This window comes from Falco cherrug, chromosome 12 (assembly GCF_023634085.1).
Source record: "Falco cherrug isolate bFalChe1 chromosome 12, bFalChe1.pri, whole genome shotgun sequence".
Classification (NCBI taxonomy): domain Eukaryota; kingdom Metazoa; phylum Chordata; class Aves; order Falconiformes; family Falconidae; genus Falco; species Falco cherrug.
In genome coordinates this window covers 33,474,209-33,489,075 of record NC_073708.1, presented here as the reverse complement: position 1 = coordinate 33,489,075, position 14,867 = coordinate 33,474,209, and the positions used below count along the sequence as shown (strand labels likewise).

Sequence of the window (14,867 nt, the reverse complement as noted above, 5' to 3'; positions counted from 1 at the left end):
CCACAAGGTCACCTAAGCCATCTGCAGTAGAGATGAGGGCAGATAGAAGACCTTGGGTTTCTCATATCTGATCTTTAACCAGGAATCTGTTCCCTTCACCTCCTCCAACAGCCTTAATCTTGCTCACTTTTCCTGACTTTTAATCAGCAACCTTTTATAAACGAAGACAGCAGTATTAGAGCACTGCTAAAAGGACTACCGGGGCCAGACCCAGCCGAGACACCACCCACAGCCCGAGACACCACCCACAGCGCTGTAAGAATACCCACGTGCTTTGCAAAGTTTATTGCAAATTACCATCTGAATGATGCTGGCACCTAAGCAGTATTTACTTAATAACACTATACCCTTTTAAAATGAACAGAGTTCAGCATGGACCAAGGCATGCTGATGGTGCACTCGGCAATCACAGTGTCTCTGCTGCTCGTGGGGGGCATTTGGGATTTTTCCTGAGCTTCCCTTGATGTCAGGATGCTCTGCAGTGACACAGCTTCCTCTGAACTGCTTTTGCCATTTGCCTGCGGCGCCTGCGGGGAGAAAGCGCGTTTGCTGCCTCTCTGCACAGATCAATGACTGATGTCATGTGCAAACCTCTGTAAGATCCCTTCATTAAATCGATTTGACAGCAAAGGGTAAAACAAACAGATTGCACGCTAGCAATGAGAAAATACCAACTGCTCTGCCATTAAGCAAACAGAAGTGGTGCTGCTTTAAAAAGCTCGTGCATGAGCACAGCATGGCCCTCAGCTCGGCAATTACAATAATGCGTATCAGGAACATGTGGACATGTGCTGTTATTTTCATAATTTATAATCATCTTGGTGCCTTTTACAAAGGAAATAAGCACCGATAACCTCACTGTACGGATGGGAACTGAGGCACACACAGAATATGCGCGTGCACACAGGAGGATGTACACGGGAGGGGATGCCCACCCCAGAAAGAAGCAAAATCAGGAAAAGGGCTTGAGGGTCCCTGCTCTCTACCCAGAACTCCAATCACAGGACCGTGCAGTTAACACATTCAGCTGATGAAAAGAGTGCAGATAACATAAATAAGATGAAGCCCCAGCCAAAAATTTTAATAACCAAATACACATGGTGGTACAGCTGACCTTCCCAGCAAGTCGCAGAGGTCTAAAACCATCTGGAGCGCTGTGCGAGAAAAAGCCAGTGCATTGCATGGAGTTTTCCTGTTTTGCATGCTCTGAAGTAACTGCAGAAGTCATCTGAACCAAATTAAGTCTCCCAGAAATTGAATCATTCTTTGATTACCAGCAGTGACCCTTTTTCATGTATTCTCTGGTAGAGGGAATCACAGTTTCTTTCCAGCTTTCCAGTCGTGTGTGCGTGCGGCAATTTCCTTGATTACTGTTGGGAAAGTTCACTCATAGTTCCCCTCTTGGCTGCCCACACTGCACCCTTGCTGCTCATGTTCCCTCTGCACCGGCAGCTGCACTATTTGCTTTGCAAGGACATGACCATGGGAGCTCAGCAGGCGTGCAGCGGCATCAGCATCAGCACTGAGCGCGGCAGCTCCCTCCCTCCCTTGGCAGCCGGCCCTCCACCCCATCCTAACCAAAAGCTCTGTGTGCGAGGCCTGCCTGCCTTCATTTGTGTGAGAGACAGAAAATTTGGCCTGTCGTAGATTAGGCCAAACATCTGCCAGACTGAGGAGCCCCATCACGCTGGGAGCGCGCCGGCAGAGGGGCCACCCTGTGCCACACGGGGCGGCGTCCAGGGCAGCACCCAGCCACACGTGGGACATCTCCCCAGTGCTTCAGTGGGCAAAGTCCCACCTTTCCGGCTCTTCATGGAAGAAACAACTCTTCTTCCTTTCCTAGGAAGGTTAGGGAGAGCCACACCGCGGCACACACAGCTCTTGGCCTTTCCAGCCCCACACCAGCTCCAGCGATAGTCCTGCTGTTATTCCCATTCCTACTCCCCTTTAGAGCAGGCATCAGAGGTGTTCCTGGTGCTTTACAGGGAGACTAAAGACAGGAGGATGTATCTGCTGCTGATGTAAATCCTTTGAAGTCGATGTATACCAGCTGGGGTTCCCTGAGGCCAAGAGTCCTTATGCAAAGAGGCTGCTTAAAAAAGTTTTAGTCATTTGCAGGAGCTGAGGGCAATTTCAAGATAAAAGAGCTGCTGAGATGCTGTGGGGCTCCAGCCTGCCCGGAGTACCTAGGGAGAGTGGGGTCCCACCCCACACTTTGATGGAGGAATCTCGGTGCAGATCTCCAGTGTGTAAAAATGTTTATAAACTCCGTTCCCCGCGACCCACCCTTCTGACGCAAACATTACATCCCTCACTCTTCCACCACTCCTAGGCTCCTAGAAATCCTTAGAACAAAAGGATTTGTGGTACGATTGTTACTTTCGCCTTTGATTTCCACGCAAAGGCTGCTGGGCTGAATCCTTCTCAGCTTAATTGCCTGGGTAAATTACTGCAGGTCCAGAGGCGCAATTAAACTTTGGTGTAACTCCACTCGTTTCAACAGCTCTTCTCCTGGGAATAACTGGATGCCCAGCACTGGGAGCTGGGAAGAGCTGACACTCACCTGCCTGTGTGACGGAGCAGGAACGAGAGTCCAGCCGGAAATTATTTACACACAGGAGGGAAATTACTCATCCGTGTATACAGCAACCAGGTCAAACAGCAAATGTGTAATGCTTTTGTCTGGACCTCTGGTCGCTCTAAGAGAAGAGATGTCACACTCATGTGCTAATGCAGGTTTGTAAAAAAATCAGATTAGTCTCATTGCCTGTGTTTCAGAAGTTAGAATGAGTATTTCCAAATACCTAGCCCTCTCTTCCTGACACGGACAGCTCATTCCTGTATTGCACAGAGACACCTACCCCTCAGGCAGACAAAATTCCCGGAGCTGGGATTTTGCCTGAGCAGTGGCAGAGCCAGGCTCACCGTGTGCGCTCCTGGGTGCCCCGGGACAGGGGTCAGACCCAAACCTGGGCACCCCCTGCTCGCTCCTGAGGCAGGGCAGGGAAGCTGATCTCTGGCACACAAGTGCCTTGTAAGGTCATTTTTCATTGCTGTTTTTTCCTCAAAACCTGCTGGTTTTGGAGTGCTGGAGCATTTCTTTTGTTGCTTCTTAAAACATCTGCAAATGAGTTAAAATTCTTTAATTTATAGAAGCCGTAACTCATTCATTTGTCTGTGCTTTCCTGATGTTACACCACTTACAGAAAGGGCTATATCAAACAAATTTGCAGCTGTCCTTGTTACACCGTAATTTCTATCAACTTTCCTTTTGAAGCACTCACACCAAGGATGACGGGAAGGTGCATTTAAATGTTTAAAGAAAAAAAATGAGCCCACTTCGCAGTAATCATTACTAAAGGGAGGAAAGTTTTCAGACGCATTTCAATGCCTGAAGAAAAGTGGAATGGCTGCAGTCAACTATCAGTCATTAAAAAAATCAAATGCTTTTGCAACTCTTTCTAGTCCTTGTTTCCTAAAACAATATATTTTTTAATGTGCTAGAAACTATTTTTAATGAGATACAAAGTACTATTTGTTTTTGGGGGTTTTTTTGTTTTCCCTTCAGCTTATTTTTTAAACCAAAAAGTAAACACACGGTTATGAAATCTCCAATTTCACATCAAAGGAGAGTTGATTTATATGTATGTTCAAAGGAAGACTTTAAAGGAGTAACATCATGACCAACTTGTTGGCCTTATGTTATTAAAATAATTTTAAATTCCACAATGTAAATGTTGATAAATAAATAGCATGTTGCCATAAATCAGCATGTGGCTGCTCATGAAAGCAGTAACATATATCTGATGTAGACAGAACAATATTCAGGTTTTACCCATGAAGTTTAGCATTTCTGAAAGCAGCCAGCAGAACCTCCCTTGGGTGGGACGTATTTACGCAACACGGGGCTTAAGAAGTGATGAAGTGGAACCTGAAGCAGGAGTGTTAGCACCGGTAGGTTTCCAGCTCATTTCCAGAGACCTGAAATATGCAAATGGCATTAAAATGCCAGAAAGGAAAAACTCCCAATAGGATCCTGCCCGAGGAAAGCACTGTGAATTAGCACTGCCTAGAAACAATACTGAATCTCCTTAGTTAAAAGCAGGCTTGGGGCATGTTACTCACTTGCTGGGAACTGGTAAGGCAGAAGAAAAAACCCCTCCGCCCGATGCTGGCGAATTGGTAAGGTCATAGAGAAACCACCCCATTTACTTTCCTGAAAATGAATGTGTCATGTGTAAGGTGTGCCTGCCTGAGTTTTTGTTGGCACACGAAGAAAATGCCTGCCATACCCTGCAGGGCCAAATCCGCTTACCACCTCCTCCATCGGGCAGTCCGGAGGCACCCAGTGCTGATGGATTCACTTCGCGGTGTATCCAATAGCACTGTGTCTGGTACCCAGCAGCCCTCGGTTCAGCTTTACATTTGTTGTTTGGGTTGACATGAAATAGCAAGACTGAGGGAATGTAAGATTTCACGCTGCGTGGTGTGACAGAGCACATATTGTGTGGTCTCCTCAGGTGGAAAAACCACAGCAGGGGGTATGGCCCAGTCTGCAGCGCGATCTGAAGCTCCTTTGGTTCCTTTGGCAGAAGCACAGGTTGATTTCTGCTCCATCCAAAATGCTCTTCCTACACTTAAGAACAGGTCTCTTGTAGCCAATTAATACACGCAACCACAACCGGAGCCTGCGTGTCAACTTACTCGATTTTGTAAGGATTTCCTCACCAGTAAGTACCAAACTGCACATGGCAAGAGCTCGCAACCACACGAAAGCTGAGCAGCGATCCCTCAGGAACTGTACTCTCTTCTTCATCACTGAAAGGTACATTTTGTAACATAAAACAAATTACACTGTAAGGAGGAAGGACCACACCGATGGCACATTGCAGGCAAGGGGTAACTCCTGAGACTAGTACCACCTTTTCCAGAGCAGCTGACACAGCGTGGTCAGTCTTCATACCACGTTTTCAGCCCAGCACTGGTTGTATTTTTCACTTGAACGAGAGGTGAGCAAAGAAAACCAGCAAAAAGGAAAAACATTTGTTCTGCAAAATCATTTTTATAGAGTTTTACCAGGTGGAAAAATGTTTGCCATGTTAAGTGCAAAAGGAAAATCAGGAAGAAGAGATGATGAGTACCAGCCTGAGCTGAAGGCTAGGAAGCAACAGCAAAATTAAAACCTACAGCAGCTTGTTTGTTGACATAAAGTTGATTAAAGAAAGACCTGATGCAGCTGACAACATCTGTGGCCTCAAGAGCAGATAGCGCTCCAGAAGGCTGCAGATCTCAAACCAAAATCTTCTGTCAGTCACACCCATGCAAACCACACTGCTGCCAAATGACTACGCAAGGAGAGCCCACAAACCCGCGAGCCTCCCCAGCCGCTCGTCCCTGCCAGGGCAGGCAGGCAGCAGGCAGAGGCAGCCCTGCTCCCGGGGAGCTCGGGGCTGCGCATAAGGAGATGCTGGCCATTCAGATGAAATATGCCTGGATTATACTCTCAATCTTCAGGAGAAAAAAAAAGAGAAAAAACCAAACATCTGAGAGGGAAGAGCATTTGTCATTTAACAAAGAGAGCAATGCAATTAAACATGGGATTTTGTTAATCGTGTGAAGCAGCAATTTAAATTTAATTTAAATTTGAGTCAGGCTCTGCAGTCATCATTTAAGCAAATCCAGCTGGGGTTTTACCTGAGTAGGAGAACAGGCTCTGGAAAATTCAAATAACTTTGTGCCCTGAGATGACTCTTCCATGATGCCCGTGATGAGGAAAAACTCCGGCAACTTTTAATTGACAGAAGTCTGTATGCTTCAGAAAACACAGGATAAAGAGCAAGTCCTAGGAAGAAGTCAGTGTAGCTCTACAAGACGGTATCCCCCCAGAAAACATGGCAGTTGGTCCTGCCAAAATGAAAATGAGGCTAACGCAAGCACCAAAACCATACGGAAGGCACTAATTAATGTAAATATATTTAAATGAAAAGTCCTTCTCACACAGAGATAGGCAAATTATTTGCAGAATAATTTTTATGTGGCGTTTGCCCAGCTGTGCTAAACCAGCAGCAAGGTGAGGCACTTCTTGTTTGTTTGCTTTAAACACAGGGCAAAGGCTTTAATCAGAGGAATCTCTCCCTCTAAGAGCTCTGACGGATGAGCCTTCAAACCAGTACATCTCCACAACATGTTCTGGCTTTGATAACGCAACATCTTTCAATTAAGTTTCACTTAGCGCAAGTATTTTGATCCCCAGCCGCCCCACCGAGAGCAGTTGCTCTGCAACTGGGTAAAAAACAAAGAGTTCGGAGTAAGGCTGTGCAAACTGCCCTGGTCCACAAAATCGGGTCAGGATTGGGACTGCTCCAAGGATTAAAGCCTACTCTGCAATCCTTCACAGCTCACCCTCATCTAAGTGATGCTTCTCCTCCGAGATTTCATGCTCATTCTCCGGTATCCTCACTTCACTTCCAGATAGGTCACTGCTCTGAACAGTTAGTCACTCTCTAGTCCTGCCCTCAAATCATGATTCATTTTGAACCTGCCTTTGAGCTATTATTTATTTAAGCCCCACCCTAATGTGTTATAACGTAAAAGTCTGAGAATGCAGAACTTTTAAAACACATCGCATCCCAGCACAAGCAGAAATCTTTAAAGGACATGTTAGAAGGTCCTGGGCACTGTCACGTCCCAGAGGATGGCAGCTCCACAGAAGGGCTCCCAGGAGGATGGATTTGAACCAACATTCAAACCAAAGTCTTCTTATCTGCTGTGGCTATCTAGACGTGCTGGTCCTGGGATCTCCCTCGTATGGGCTTTTCCCACCCGTTTACCACAACAGTCCCAGCAGGTGAGGATGCATCTGCCGCTCAGAGTCACTGTGCTCTAGGAGGCACCTCAAACAGTGGCACTGGCTCTCAATGCTGGACACTTCTCCCAGTGGTGCAGCTTTCCAGTACTTAAACATTTGAATCAGTTTGACTAAGACGTTCAGAAACTGGCAGCCCAGAGGGCTCACAAGACCAGAATATTATATTGTTAAATAACCCACATACGGCCCCACTATTCCACCCCACTCTTATGACATATCTGATATAGTCAGAATGATTTATTTTAGAGGCCAAAGAGCAAGGGAGGAGGAACAGGATGGATACAGAGATAGCTACCCCATAAGTCCATTTATGATAGTGATGAGAACTGATACACAGGAGTTGACTCGGACCCATCTCCGCAAGTCTTGAACATCCATGAGGAGCTCTGAGGGGTTTTACAGCCTGGGGCAGAGCCACTGCCCAGAGCCGGCTCCTCCTCACTCAGCAGGCTTCACTGGAACCTTGCGCTCTCCACTCCCAAGTGGCTCTGTTAAAAAACCTGGCTCCTGCATCACCCATAGCTTTGCCTTAAGAAAAAGACTGCCCTGTCCTCTAGCACAAGGACATCCTCAACACAAACGAAAAGCCATCAGATAAAACCAAGATGGAGTGAATATTCCCAACCTCAGATATAAACAGCTCCTACCGCAGTTCTCACCGAGCACAACGATCGCCTAGCATCCTGCTCTGCAGACAGCAGCTGTACGTCTAAGAAACAGTTAACCGCTGCTGAACACGCCGACGTCAAACCTGACACGGGCAACGTGTTAGGGCTCTGCAGGGACTGAAGCAGAGCGATGCCAAGGGCTGCTCTGACCAGCCTGCCACACTCCAGAGAGCTGGGTAGCAGATCCCGGTTTCCATAACGTAAGTCCCTGGGCGAGGGGAATACCGGCGTGCGGCTGGGGAACCGCGTGCGGAGCTCAGTGATTCATCCCGGCTTGTAAAAACAGGAGACGTGGAAGTCTCTTTGTTTGCTGGCTGCTGCACAAGCGAACAAGCCCCTCTTTGTGCGGCACTCGGCTATTTTAAAGCGCATTAAACAAAGGAAGTTACAGCAAAAGCAAGCAAAAGACTAAACAGGTCGGCACCACTTAAGGGAAACATCACGTCCAAAGGGGATGAGACGGAGGGCTGGTGGGCTGGCAGAAGACAGGCGAGCGGGCGCGGAGGCTGTGCAGCCCAGCACATACGCTGCTGGCACTTGGCCCTGTGCCGTGCTCAACCTCTACCACTGACCCCAGGAGTTTACATTAGTGTCCAGATGTTTATTTAGCCACTGCCTCCTGAAAGCTAGGTGCGGCCTTGCTCCTCTTTTCTGACTGAAATGCCCTTTGAAATACAAGCAAAATGAAATCAGTTATGTTTATCTTAGTGGCTTCTGGCTCACAAGCAACCAAGATAGGAGTGCGAAGCCCTGACGTGCTGCTGCCCTGAGCCACTGGCTGGAAACGGCCTTGGGTGGCAAGATTTGAGTTGCATCATTCAGCACTTGGGAGTAACGGAGATGGCTTTAAGAGCTGACATGAGAAACTAAAGATTTACTCTGCAGTGTCTGCAGCTGCATGAGCAGTGCTGGCGGGGACAGGTCCCCCAGGGAACAGTCCGGAGAGAGCAGCGGGTTTCAAAAGTGTCAAGAGCACAAGGCAGGCACCCTGATGACACCACCTCTGTCAAAATCAGAATATCCTCACAGAGCACAAACGACATCACCTGTCCATTTACTTACTTGACAGACTGCAAAAAGCTCTAAATAAGACTGGTCTGCTTTAAGGAGATGGAAAGGTACTGCTTGGGCCCATTCAGATATATCTGTTTTAGGCACAGTCTGGGCTGTATACTGCACAGCCAGGAATCAAACGTCTTCTCCATCCCTAAATGCTTGGAGCTGGCAAGACCAGCATTTCAGCTGGGAAAAATACTTGCTCCTTTTTAAGATTCAGGAGATGCACCGAGTGTGTCCTTCTCAAGATCCCAAATGCTAGGCTAGGTAGTAGAGCCGAGGGGGTCCTGCACTTCCATCCGCAGGACAAGCGAGGCTGCGCACAGCTGCCTAATGCCAAATGCAACATTACAGGGTGGCCACCAAGAGAGAATATACCCCCTCTTTATCAGCAGGCCCATGACTCACAAATCCTTCTGAGACACAGCAGCTGTCTGAGCTGGAAGTTGGACAGGGTGATAAATGCAAGCAAAAAAAAAGAATATATATGTTACAATAATGTAAATATGTGGTCTGCTTCTTCAGGCAACACTGAGTGCCTACAGAGCTTTTTGCAGGTAATTTCGTTTCACTGCACAGCTGCAGTGCCATACTCTCCTCACAGCAAAAGGTTAGTATTAATGTTAGGAAAATAAATCCCCTTCGTATTGGTTGCATTCCCTGCAACCAGGTAGTTTTCCAGATAACTTTCTAAATTAGAGAGAAAAAAACTAAGGGCACTGTGCACGGTCAGTTGTTCTGCAGCAAAAGCTTGGAGCTGGAGCAGCAAGGGATTTGGGCTGGCCTGCAGATCAGGCACTGCTCTGGTAATGCAGCAGGACTCACAGATACCGACAACACACAGGGGAAACAGTTTCCCCTTTGCCAGTTTTACGTCCAATCCCTGCTCCTGGGACCGTAGTGTCCCACCGTGCAAGCAGCAGTGCTTCCCTGGCTCACACTGATGTCAGTGCAATCAGACTCGTTAGCTCACAGTAAGATTAGCTGCTCATTTCCTCACTTCTCCTGTAATTAACTCACATCTTAAAAACGTATATGCACATGTTTTAACTGATGTTTTCCGAAAACCATCAGCTTAAAGCCAGGATGCTGTCCTGCATGGTGTTTCCCCCCAGCAATTCCTTTTTGTTGCAGGACTTCTGAGAATCACCCTGCGAACACGTATGCCGAGATCCTCCCTCTCTCTCTGCTGTTGTTGCAACTCTGGGTTTTCTAAACTACGTCTGTCAGGAAGGAGACAGGAAATTCGAGTCACACTTGCAACAGCTGTGCCATGCCTACTATCAGTCTCAAATGACGTAGTTTGGCTTGGGTGGCGCGGGGCCAGGAACTCGGCGAGAGCGGAGGTCAGGAAGATAGGTCACTGTTTATACTGCTCTTGCACTTGGGAGCATGCTGAGTCTATTTGCTTTCTTCCTATCTATACTGTTTCTCTTTCCGTTTTTCTTTAATAATGTGGAGCCCAAGCATCCTGTTTTCAAAACATCTGACTGTTTTTCTATTTACCGGTGACAAATTTAAATGCCGTTGACCAAAGCTGGCAGTTGAGTGGGATACTTGGTGAAGGGAAAAACCTTACCAATTAAGGACCGTCGCAGCCTCCTCCTAAAGATGCACGTCTCTAAACCAAGGGCTTCTTGCTCTGCAAGATCACTCTGCAGACTGTACGTCTGCCACCAAAACCCAAAAGCCACAAACCCCCAAATTAATTTATGTCAATATTTAGTGCTGATGAGGCAAGGAAAGTGAGGTGTGAGGCCATTTAATGTTCTTCTTTCGCAGATGAAAATGATACTGGAAGTTGACCAAAAAACGCAGACATTTCAGAAAATGGTTATGAAAGAACAAAGTTTCAGGAACCTTTTGCTCAGCCCAGCTGCAAGCCATCTGCACACAGAGAGATCACAACTTTTAATTACTACAACAAGCAATTTAGTTAAAGTCTTTCACCTTCACGAGTCTGGTTTGGCAGTCAGAAAAAAAAAAAAAGAATCTCAAAGTTAAGGGTATCAGTGTCCACATTGGAGGTGCAGCCCTCTGCAGCCTAAACCTTTCTCAGCTTTCACCCTGGGTTCCCTCAATACAAACAAACAAACAAAAAATATTCTTTCTTGAAAGCTTGGTCTATAAAACTTTTATTGCTTCCTTTGGCCCCGCACGTTGTGGTAATCGCTAACAGAGGAGGAAGCCGAAATAATAGGATTTCTCTGCTCAACGTTTTTCATAAAATCAGTTTATGATTCAGCATTTCTGATTTCATTAATTTCCACTTAGGAAAGAACCCAACAACAACATGGGGTTTGTGCATTACAACTGGGAACCGGGTTTCACCGTGGCAGCGGGTCAGAGCCAGGGATGCAGCAGACACAGCCCGAATCCCAACGACGGAGCAAGCTCAGTCTGGGACTGCAGAGCTGCTCCATCAGACAAGGCACGGTTGTAAACACTGCATTAAAGCCTGGGTGAGAGAAAGCTGAGCTGGAAAAGCCAAGGGATGGGGAGCAGCCAGGCTGTCCCGGAGGTGCGAAGGCTGCGCTGGCAGCCAAGCGGTGCCGCGGGGCAGGGAGCGCCGCCACCCCGCACAGCGCCCGGCAGCCAGGCTCCTGCCCGGGGGGATGCTGCAGCCACAGCCTGGCGTTCGGCTGGGCAGGACGGAGCTGGGGAGCCCGGCTCCAGCACGGGGAGGGGGCAGGCAGGAACAGCAGCTTCTGAAAGTCGCACACAAGGGTTCAGACCTCGCATTTCGCCTTTCCTCTCTGCTGCTTCTCGGTGCGCTCCTGGGACTCTGCTCTCCCTCGCGCTCCTCTTAGCACAATGTACTTTTCTGGCTTTATATTACTTACTTATACTTACTCTCTCTAAATTAGAGAGAAAATACCTGACTCCTCGCAGTAGAACTCAAAACTCCCCTTTCATTACAAATTTAAAAAACCCACCCAAACCCGAAAGGAGCCAAGGTCCCGGGAGGCGGGCGAGCAGCTCCCCCGGGAGCCGATTCCCTGTGCGGGATCTCTGCCGGGAGCCGATTCCCTGTGCGGGATCTCTGCCCTCGCTCCCTGCCCGCGCGGGCGAGCGGTGCGGAGCCAGCCCACCGCTGGGGACACACGGGGCGCCCACCGACGGGCACAACAGCGACCAACAACGCACCGCAACGCTTAGAGCTTACCGCTATTACGGACAGGCAGCAATGAAGATAATTGACTTCTGAAGTGATAATTTGTTAAATGCGGGCGTTTGCCCGCTGTGCCTGGAAACATCGGTGCCGAAGGGACGGGCGCCGGGCGCCTCGGACCGAGCGGAGCGGGGCCGGTGTGTGCGCGGTGGGCGCTGCTGGGACCCGCGGGGCACCCGCACCCCCGGCCCAGCGCCGAACTGCGCGTTCCCTCCTGCACAGCCGGGATGCAGGCGGCCGTGCCCCGCACCGCGCCCCGCACCGCCCGCCGCCCGGCTCCGCACCGTGCCCCGCACCCCCCGCGCCCGGCTCACCTTGTTGGATGCCATCTCGCTGACGGAGCGGTAGGTCTGGATGGTCTCCAGCTGATCCAGGCACCAGTCGAGCTCCTCCAGCGTCTCCATGGCCAGCTTCTGGTAGGGCTCCTCTGCGAAGAGGCAGACGGACATGTAGTCGGGCTGGCGCGGCGGCAGCCTCTCCATGCCGGGGCCGCCCGAGCCGCCGCCAGCGCCGCCGGAGGTGCCGCACCGCTCCCTCATCATGCGGCCGCCGCTGCGCTCCCCTCGCCGCCGGCGAGCAAATCCCCGCCCGCCGCTGGCAGCCGGCACAGCCCCGGCCCCGGCCGCCCGCCCCGGCCCGCCCCGGCCCGGCCCCGCAGCCCGCCCCTGCCCCCGCGGCACGGGTCACCGGGCGCCCCCGAGCAGGGCCGGGCTGCGGGACCGCCGGCTACCCGCCGGCCCCCGGCCCCTGCGCCCCCCCGGCCCTGCCCCCCAGCCCTGCCTGCCCCCGCACCACCAGCCCACTCCCCATCCCCGCCAGCTCTGCCTGCTCCTGCTCCATGGGCCCACTCCCCATCCCCACCTGCCCCTGTGCCCCACCAGCCCTGCCTGCTCCTGCATCCCCCGCCCACTCTCCATCCCCCCCAGCCCTGTCTGCTCCTGCTCCCCCGGCCCACTTCCCCATCCCCACCAGCCCTGCCTGCCTCTGTGCCCCGACCCCGCTCTGCTGCCCCACCAGCCCTGCTCCCCAGCCCTGCCTGCTCCTGCGCCCCTCCAGCCCTGCTCCTTCACCCCTGCCTGATCCCGCTCCCCTCCCCAGCTCACACCTGGTCCAGCTCCCTGCCAATCCCTACTCCCTGCCAGCCCCTAGCTCTGCTGGCGTGTTCCCTGTGGCCTTGACCACATCACCAGCGCTGCGTCCCACTGGTCCCACTCCCCAGTGCCATGTGCCTGTGCTCCCCAGCAGGCCCTGCACCCCAGCCTTGCCAGCCCTGCTCCCCAAGCCTGCTGGCCCCTGCTCCCACCAAGCTCTGCTCCTTGACCCTGTCAGCAGGACAATGCGCTCCTGAGCGGCTCTCAGTGTAAAAGTTAAGGTTTACATAAGCGGATACAGTGAATCATAAAATCTCTCCATGAATGTAACTGCTTCTCATAATACCAGTGACATATGCTTACCCCGTAAATCTGTCAAAGTTAATGGATTCAGCATTTCTAATGGCACTGGCTGAGCAGGTAACAGTGACATCAGAGGGCAGGATTGCTATGATATACACTCAGCGAAGCATCTGCTGTATAGCACGCATGCTGTACACACGTATGCCCCATATGTGTGTATACCACTGCCCTCCCTGTCAAACCCTCACCAGGACTGCATGGGGTGTGCTCCCCGCAGGGCTGCCACCCTCTTCGGCCCCCCGTGTCCTTGGGGGACCAAACTGCACCTCGTGCTGGTACCTGCCTTCATAGGGATAGATCCTCATCATCATTCACCATCGCCATAAAGCAACGAACATCATTAATAAGTATTGTGCACAGGCTGTATGTTCAATGTTGGAAGTTACATGGCAGAAAGTAGATGCTGCCAAAGAGTATTTCAGCAATAAACTTGCAGGGAGTGCTTGGAACTGGCACATTGTAAAGATTCAGTAAATCTGAATCTTTGTGGCATTGAAAATGTTTTTTCTGTGCTCACAGAGCTCCAAACATGGCAAGTAATCTCATTCTTGCATACTTCTACGATACATATATCAAAAAGCAGGTGGAAATAGCCAAAACACACAGAACTTGAGCGTATTTTCCTTTCTAACATGCATATTCTCTATCAACTACTTTATCATGTGAATTAGTTGACCTGGAAGGGCTCAAATTCCTTGTAATAGAAAATGTTTGCGTTGATAAAACTAACACAGGCTAAATCATGACTTTAGGAATTGGAAAAATACCATCTCCTCAGACAAACTAAGGAGGAGCTGACCATACGTGTAAATAACGAACTGCACTGTGCTGTTGTAGTGTGTTCTCCGAGACTTCTCCACTAAGCAGAACCATGGCACGTGTGCATTCCTGCAGCAGCAGCAGCAGCAGGAATAGGTTCATAGAGGACAGACTCTGGCACTAGACCCTAATTTAGCCCTTTTGGGGATTTCCAGCCTTGCCCAGGGTCGAGGTTGCAGGACCTGCTACCCCAATAGTTTCACTTCAGATCTTCACCTCCGAAAGAACCATCACGGCAATGCAAGACCAAGAACAGAAATCTGCACTTGATATTGAAGGATTTATTTTCCCCAGAGCTGATGAAAGGTTCAGGCTATTCCCTTTATATTCCCTTACTTTGAAATCAGAGTTTTGTGTAATAAAAGAAAAAAACCCCACCACCAAAACCCAAGGAAAGGTACTAGATATTACGGAGAACAATGTGAATTAGGAAACTTCAAGTATAAGGTATGGAACAAGGGGGTTTGGCTACTGCTAGTTCTAAATAATTGAAAATTTTATTTTACCTTTTCAGAAGATGAGATAAATATACAGTGAATATTTTATAGATTCTAAATGTTTTTCAGAATTTTTAGCAGACTATATCTGGACAGTCGTGCAAAATGACCGTTCCTTGCCACCAGCGTTTTGCAGCATGTGAGCTGCTTTTCTGCTTCATCTCCCTGAGGCTCCCCTGGGAACAGTGGGAATCCCTTTGGTCTGAAGCCTGGTTTACTCATGTAAAAGTACGAGCATTGTCACTTACCTAGGCCTTTTCAACAAAAACATTTAGAGGACAATAGATTAACGATTTAAATGCAGATGTTTTGAAAACTGCTACTTAAAACATC

At 49.6% G+C, this 14,867-nt stretch overlaps 1 protein-coding gene across 4 annotated transcripts in view; it reads right to left on the bottom strand.

Annotated features, from left to right (window-relative positions):
• PDE4B (phosphodiesterase 4B) overlaps window positions 1-14,867 on the bottom strand; it is a 216,467-nt gene that overhangs the window by 15,107 nt on the left and 186,493 nt on the right. For 3 of the 4 annotated variants that reach the window (XM_055724489.1, XM_055724490.1, XM_055724491.1), the window contains one exon: window positions 12,079-12,191. In XM_055724489.1, coding sequence (XP_055580464.1) covers window positions 12,079-12,191 — 113 coding nt within the window. Of the gene's footprint in view, window positions 1-9,633; window positions 9,919-12,078; window positions 12,192-14,867 lie in introns of those variants that run through there. The other variant, XM_027803982.2, reaches the window with a different exon arrangement.